The sequence below is a fragment of the Bidens hawaiensis genome, unplaced genomic scaffold, assembly GCF_021521415.1.
Source record: "Bidens hawaiensis isolate Kalapana, Puna unplaced genomic scaffold, B.hawaiensis_p1.1 tig00083405_1, whole genome shotgun sequence".
Taxonomy (NCBI): Eukaryota; Viridiplantae; Streptophyta; class Magnoliopsida; order Asterales; family Asteraceae; genus Bidens; species Bidens hawaiensis.
Window position 1 is genome coordinate 1 of NW_027503989.1, and position 7,846 is coordinate 7,846.

Genomic DNA, 7,846 nt, shown 5'->3' on the forward strand with positions numbered 1-7,846 from the left:
TACGAAATAAGAGCGTATGGAGTGGTAATGTGGTATAATTGAGCGTGAGATAACAAAATAATCGCGTATGAAATAAACGTGAGCGTTTGGAGTTGTATAATCGAGTGTGATGTAACCAATACCCAACCTAAACTATATATAGATGTTTGTGGGGGTAAAATGGTAAAAAAAAAACGGCCATATAGCCGTTATACAACGGTCTAAACCGGTTTTTAACCGGTTAACCGGTTATAAAGAAACCGGTTAACCGGTTTTTTTTCAACGGTAAAAAACCGGTATTTTTATAAACGGTTTATAAAAAACCGGTTATTAAAAAAAAACCGGTTTTTTCATTAATCGGTTTGAAAACCGGTTTTGGATCTAAAAGTTGTAACCGAAGTACAAACCGCCGGTTTGTAAACGCGTCAAACCGGTTTTTAAAAAACCGGTTTTTGTAAAAACCGGTTTCCGGTTTAAACCGGCAAACCGGTTCCCGAACCGGTTTTTTTGACCACCTCTACTACTACTCAAGGGTTTAAACGAGTTGAGTCTGAGCTCGACTAGGCTCGAGCTCAATCTCAATCTCAGCTCCTTTCAATCATTATTTTCAAAATCTCAGGTTTAGTTCCTTTCGAGCTTTATTTTCTAGATCATGACTCATGAGTGTTTTCTAAAGTTCAAGTTCAGGTTCAGCTCGTTTATTATTTACTAATTAGCTTATATACATTTATAATTAATTACATATATGTTTAATAGTAATTTTTATACACAATATAATTTATTTTGTTTATTAATATTATATATAATAATATTATTTATATTTTATAAATAATATATGTGTTTTGTGTGTAGAATAGGAGGTCAATGGTTCAATCCATGTAGAGTGTAACATTTAGACTTGTTTAAAATATACATATATTTTATTGATTATTCAAAAATAACTGTATAAACAAAAGGCTTGTGAGCCAAGTCGCCGACTCGAGTTCGTTTATCCTTGGCTTAACTAGAGCTTTCGACAAGGCAGTCTTGACTTGAGTAGATAGTAAGCAATATGGCTCATGTATACTTTGCACCCTAGTAGTACCCTCACTTAAGAACTTAAAAATGCGTAGATATAAACATAATGGGTTTTAAAAATCGACACAAGTTCAAAATAGATGGATATTTTTTGGATGAAATGAAACACATGCAGCCTCTCGTGTTCACATTTAAGCAAGTAAAGAACTTCAATACCGATTAATCTAATTATACTAGAGCATTTAAAACTCTTGTTTACATGTTAGAAGATGCTTCGTTACATGTTACAATCAAAAATAAAAATACCCCACATTTTATTCTTCTTGACCTGTCAGCCAAAATAGAGTTGGCATCTTGATTCTCATAAAATCACGTGCCAAATGCCTCATTTTTTTATTCTTCAACCAACTGCTTTTGTTTTTTTCCCATTGAAAGAAAAAGGCAAATGGTCCTAAAGGGTTGCCGTCCTAATATTTATAAAAGAGAAAAAAAAAAACAAAAACAAATGGGGTGCATCACAAAATGTTATGAGCAATTGAATGCTTTGTTTGGACACGTATAAAAGAAAACATCTACTTCCTTGTCATCCACTTCATCAACTAGTTCAAAACACGTATTAAAGGTTATAAAATTTATATCGATCAAATACTAGAAGAATGAAATATGTGGTGACATCGGAAAAAAAAAACTGTTCAGACCGGTTACAATGGGTGTTACTATTTGTAGCGGTCGATTGTGACGGTTTATACATTAGTATTAACCATGCATAAAAAAATTACATTGAAACATTGATAAAAAAAATAAGTATAACACAAATAAAAGATCTAAAAAAAGGAAACTTGAAGTAACTTTGACGACATGTACGGTTGCACTTCGATGACTTATAAATTATTACACAACTCGATTTTGAATAAAATTTACAAAAACATAGATAAAAATTAGCACTTGGTAATAATATATATTTGAAAATTTTAATAAAAATGGTATTTTAAAAAGTAATATGAGAAAAATTGTTATGAATAGGTTACGTGTCAAGGTATGGTTGGGCAGAAAATGAAAAGAAAACAAATTGAAAAGTATAGAGTTTTAATTGAAAATTAACATACGTGTACTTATGCTCAAACAACTTGTACTAGTGTTAAACTAAAATCATGCATGCTTTTATTCTGTCATTGTCCTTATTTGAATTTACTATATTTTGATTTTGATGCAACCAAGCCGGCTTCCAAAAACAACTTGATTTTGTTCATTATTAATGTGTTCCCCGACCATAATGGTCTTGTGGTGACTAGTTCCCATTTGTTTGCTGTGTTGTTCCATCGCTACATAACATTAACATATATACCTCCTCCCTCCTTTAATGAGTTCTCACTTGCATCTTACCACACAAAACTTTCTAAGAAAATAATATTTTTGTTGTTCACTAGGTTGAAGTGCTATGCTAATACCACCAAAATCCTCCATAGCTCAATGTAGATCGATTATCTATAATGCTTGTTGTTCTTTTTTTATTTTTAATGGTGAATCACTTATATCATGTGATGGAACATTGGTGATAAGATTGATGACTAAAAAGCCGTTGTTAATTTTGAAAACCGGTAATATTCTAAATAAGTATGTGAGGACATGGCCCTTGTAATCATTCTCGGCTTTGTGGGTTTTTTTTTTGGGAGGGGGGGTGTAAGGAGGGTCACGACTTCCGGCCTGATCATTTCGGTAGGCCTGAAACTTTTCAAAAACTATACATGCATACATGCAACATTATGTATTCTTAACGTCAAACTCAATTATAACTCATTTAAGCCCAATTTTATACCGAAAAAATTTTGCACAACCCAAATCATAACCATGTAAGCTTATTTAAAAACTTAAATTGTTTAACTCAATATAAAAATTTTACTTAAGACTTAAAATTTTTCTCGCCTTGTTATTAAAAGTTTTACGATTCTCAGAGATTGGCTCTGGGTAATACAAGTGTGGTGAAATGTTATGAATTCACAACTAATGATGCTTTGTTATTTTTGTGTTCATTATGTCCTCAAATTTACAAAATTAAAATATGTATTAATACTCTACAATAAAAATATGCATATATTACACTTATAATCGGATTTGAAAAAAAAATTCCCGGAGTTTTATTTATGAGAAAAAAATAAAGTAAGAAAAGTATTTAAATAGTTAACTAATTACTAACCAGTTCATGCAACTAGATAGTGTCAAATTAGTTCGTCCCACATCGACCAGAAGAGAAACATCCATCTGGTTTATAAGGCTTTGGTCGGACTTAGATGGTGACCCTTTGGGGACATCTGATAAAATTAGAATGATACAGACAAGATTAGCATGTCTTTTGCGCAAGGATGACACGCACAAATCGAGAATCTGTTTGCATTTAAGAAGACTGATTTTGTGCCCAATTTCAGTTTCCTGGTTTACTTTTCTGCACATTTTTAACTCAGATTGAGGACATTCAAAGATGATTTTACATTTGATTTATGTTAAATTTGCAAACCTATGTACACTTGTGAAAATAGTTTCAATAAGTTAATCTCATATTTACTGCTTATTATGATTGTTGCTATGAATAGTAATTGCTTTAGTTTAACTTCTTGTGCTGATACATAACATGCTACCATTACATATGTTTGCTGTAAATAGTATCATTTGCAAGTATCGTTAAGAATGTTTTATCAGTTACACTGCCGGTTCAGTTCGGCAGTTCATTTTTTTTGTCTGCACATTTCAACCTAAGTTGCGCAGTATTTGAATGTTTTTATCAAGTAAAGTCTGATCATGCCTACTAGTTTTGTGAAACTATGAGATGTTCTGGCTGTTTTGGTGATCAAAAAATTAGTAGCATTAAGAGTATATTGTTAAGAATATAGCGATTGTAATCATATATAAGGTATTAGTTGTGTTTAGAAACCTTGAAAATGTTTGTACTGAGTATCTACTCAAATTCTTGCTAATGCAAGTTGTTTACATCTATTGATTTTTGAATAATTGCTCTTTGCAGGAGGTGAAATTGTCCAGAAATCAGATGACGGGTGCGGCCCGAATGAGGGCCGAGAGCAGTAACGCTAAAGGTTACAAATCGGATCTGAAACTTGACCTAAAGGAAGAAGAGATGATTATGCTTTGTGTTCTCATATCCCTCTAGATTAGCAGAATACCAAAATGTGTATGCAGGACTTGTAAGCAGTGCTGGCTTTGAGAGAGGGGCGGGGCGGAGACGATCGTTCCTACCCCGATCACTCCGGTAGGCCCGACTTTTTCGTTAAAAAATATTTATACATATTTTATTTTTTTTTATAAAATATGTATTCTTAATTTTTAAACTCACTTATCTAATTCATTTAAGCCTATTTTTATGAATAAACATTTTACACAACCCAAATCAATTAAAAAAAAATTTATGAATAAACATTTTACCTAATAAACTCAATTAAAAATTTAATTGTTAACCTTATAAAAAGAAACCCTTTTACTTGAGGCTTGAGCCCAACTTTTTTCTCACCTTCTACCCAAAATTTTCTAACGATTCTTGAAACGGCAAAATTTTCTAACAATTCTTGGAACAGCACTTCTTAGTTTGTAAATAGGTCAATCTTGTTGAGTTGCAATCTGGTGTCCTCTTTTAACTTATTTAAATTCTAGGTTAGATATAAAATTATTTTCCAAATTAGATCAAACACAACTATCCTTCCAATTCCCTACTACTTTCACACAGAGGTGCACAAACAGACATTTTCAAGAACCAGAACCGGGAGGTTAATAAAAGTCTAAACCGGGTCCGAATAGGAACCGGTACCAGATACAGCCGTATATTTAACTGGTTTTTTTTGGGGGGGGGGGGGGGTTTCAAGTTTCGTGTAGGGTCGGGTTTTTACCAAGTATTGGTTCCAGTTCCGAGTATAGTTCCAGAGAGAAACCCAAAGCCCGGTCCTTACCCGCGAGTAAAGTAGGGTCGGGTCCGGAACTGGATTTGTTATGCACCTCTACTTTCACATAATAGGGGTTATAAATCTATATTCCATCAATAAAAACATACAAATAATCAAAATATTAAAAGTCATAGTTGTTACTATTATACATAGAAATTCAAGGAAACCTATAGGCATTTATTTATTTCATACGTTAAAATATACAAGGTTTGATCACTGAAATCATACAAAAAGCAGTTCGTCTCATCAACAACATACCAAGTTCAAATACACCACTACATACAGAAAAGGATAAATCTCATGTGCACAACTGCACACAAGTAATCATTTGAGGTAGATATATGTAGGTTCAAAATCCATAATGTTTCAAATTAGGACTGTTCAGATTGAGGATGATACGTGCGACGTCTCAGCTGTGAATCGGATGTCGGCTGCTGCAGAAAGATCCTTGTCGGGTCATTCGGATCCACATATCTGCTCAAACAAAAGGATTCAATTCAAAAACAAGTTGCACCAAGTAGCACAAACTCAGGTCTAGACATTAAATAATAACCAAGTTTCAGTATTGTTCTAATAATATCAAGCATACTTTTTTCTAACTATAAAATCCACTCGGAGTTTCATTATTGGTCCATTGTTTTGGAATTAGTTGTAGATGATAACACTTCTTACAATTAAGTGACTTGATGTAATATACATGAAACTTGGATGCTAATTGGTGATTTTTTTTAAGTTGATTGCTATTTAGTGAACTTTCATTCTTCACTATTACCTCCTGCTCCAGGTTAAATATGAAAAAAACCATCACTAAACATTAACAAAGACTCGTCTATGTTTCGTGTGTCGTTTAATTTTAAACTCTTAACCTTTCTAGCAAAATTCACAACAATGGAGCTTTGTGGTTTTTACTGCTAGAAAAAAGGTGTGGCTTTAGCAAAACTATGGAGAAACTTGGTTACGATTCTATTAGATGAGATTTTCCCATCAAAACTATCGTTGCAAAAATTATTTGAATAAAAAACTACTTGAACAAAACACTTTGGGAAATTCACTCGACTAGTTTCCTTTTAGCTGATCACTTTTTTAATTATACAGTTGGTTGGCTATAGAGAGAAACCATAACTCGAGTTGAGCCATTCATAAAACTACAACCCCTAATTATTCAGTCATTAAAAAGTGGTACTTACGCGCATCGCATCATTTCATCAACCGGAGTTTCAGCTGCTCTTAAAGGATCAGGAGGAGCAGAAGCAGCAGCACTAAATTGCTGATTGTATTGTCTCACAGATTTTAACAAGTTGAAAAACAATGGCACAAATGTTCCACAACCACCTTCCTTAAACAAAATCTTAAACGAGTGAGTTGAGTATAACGCCCCATGCTGCCCCTCTGGAACCACCTACACTCAGATTCAAACAAATGAACAATCACATAACATAATTATCGCAACTCAAAAAACATCAGATTTATCAACTCACAGGCTCCACAAGGCCAGATATGTTGTTGCAGTGAAAAATCGGTTGGTTAAACTTTTCTCCGTGAACATAAAGCTGCAAAAAGTCAGATAATTGAATTTATATACAACCGAAAATGAAACAAACAATGGCGTTTTAAATAATAATAAAAAATTCTCACCAAGGGCATGTCGAAAGCAGTAAAAGTCCCGGTGGGCTTATCAGCAACGAACACCATCCGGATATTTGACAAATAAATTTTCCCCTTTGCTTTCACAGTCCCACCTCCAGCAACCCTAAACAGAGCACAGTTTGAATCAAGTGACTGTATATGAATCAAGTCTAGAAAGTAATTGACAATTAGGTTTATCTGTAAAACTTAAGATTCAATTTGAAGAAGAATAAAAACCTAGACCTAAACTTAACTAAGGCTAAATTAGATGATTACCCGGCGATCTTGTCGACTTCGAATTCGACGCCGTCTCTGATTAAGACGAACATCTCGTTGACGAATGCTACGGGCATCCCGTTGGGGTACAGATTAGGGTTAAGCGCCATTACGAATAATTGGTGTACACGGAGGAATTTGATCAGATCAATATATATATATATATATATATATATGACGAAGAAATGAAACAACTAAACTAGGGTTTGTGTGGGTTTTGATTCTTATTATATATATAATCTAGAAAGTATTATTATCTTGTCATTGATGTCTACGACGTTCCAGTGGATGCCAATTTACCGACTTTTTAGACTTGTGATTTCATACGGTACGGATACTTTTAATCTTTATAGATATTGGTTTTTAATATTCTAACTTCCACGTTTTGGTAAATAACATTTTTAATTAACAATTTGTCTTTCACCACTTCTAACTTATAACTTCTTTTCTTTTATCACTCCCAAACTTAACGAATCAAAACCCCGTTAGTTTTTTGCTGACGTGACATTTTTTTACTTATGTGGCATGCCATGTGAAAAATACCTAATTAGAAAAAATAAAAACCTAATAAAAAATAATATATATATAACAAATAATATATACACACAAACAAACATACAGACAAAAGCACCACCACCACAATTTCATAGCCACAGTCTATACCACCACATACCTCCACCGCTTCAGACTCTATTCCCATCTTCACCCCTTCCGCCAGCCTCGTTGCTTTCACCACCACCAACAGCCTCCACTGCCTCCATCATTACAGATCATGTTCAAATCAATTTATTGTTTGCATATTCTGATGGATGGTTGGATAATGATAAATGAGGTAGTTGTTGATCAAAATCCCAAACTCAAATGAGGCTTTCGCCGCCGTCACGTTTTCCCGGCGAGTTCCGCCGTTAACAATAGAGCAACGATTCAAGATAATAAACATTGTGTTCTACTTGTTTCTTTATTCCGATCAAAAGCCCTATGCTAATGTATTCAAACTATAAACA

The 7,846-nt window shown here is 33.6% G+C and overlaps 1 protein-coding gene and 1 non-coding gene across 2 annotated transcripts; one reads left to right on the top strand and one right to left on the bottom strand.

Annotated features, from left to right (window-relative positions):
- Positions 1 to 3,289: 3,289 nt before the first annotated feature.
- Positions 3,290 to 3,392, top strand: LOC143607547 (U6 spliceosomal RNA). Its single transcript, XR_013148988.1, has one exon. It is a non-coding gene; the product is annotated as a U6 spliceosomal RNA (small nuclear RNA).
- A 1,794-nt stretch (positions 3,393 to 5,186) lies between these two features.
- On the bottom strand, positions 5,187 to 6,952 carry LOC143607546 (uncharacterized). Its single transcript, XM_077082954.1, has 5 exons — positions 6,843 to 6,952; positions 6,576 to 6,690; positions 6,419 to 6,490; positions 6,128 to 6,339; positions 5,187 to 5,414 (listed from the first exon to the last, which is right to left on the bottom strand). The coding sequence occupies exons 1-5, from the start codon at positions 6,950 to 6,952 to the stop codon at positions 5,312 to 5,314; spliced, it is 612 nt and encodes a 203-aa protein (XP_076939069.1). The 3' UTR covers positions 5,187 to 5,311.
- Between the last annotated feature and the right edge of the window lie 894 nt (positions 6,953 to 7,846).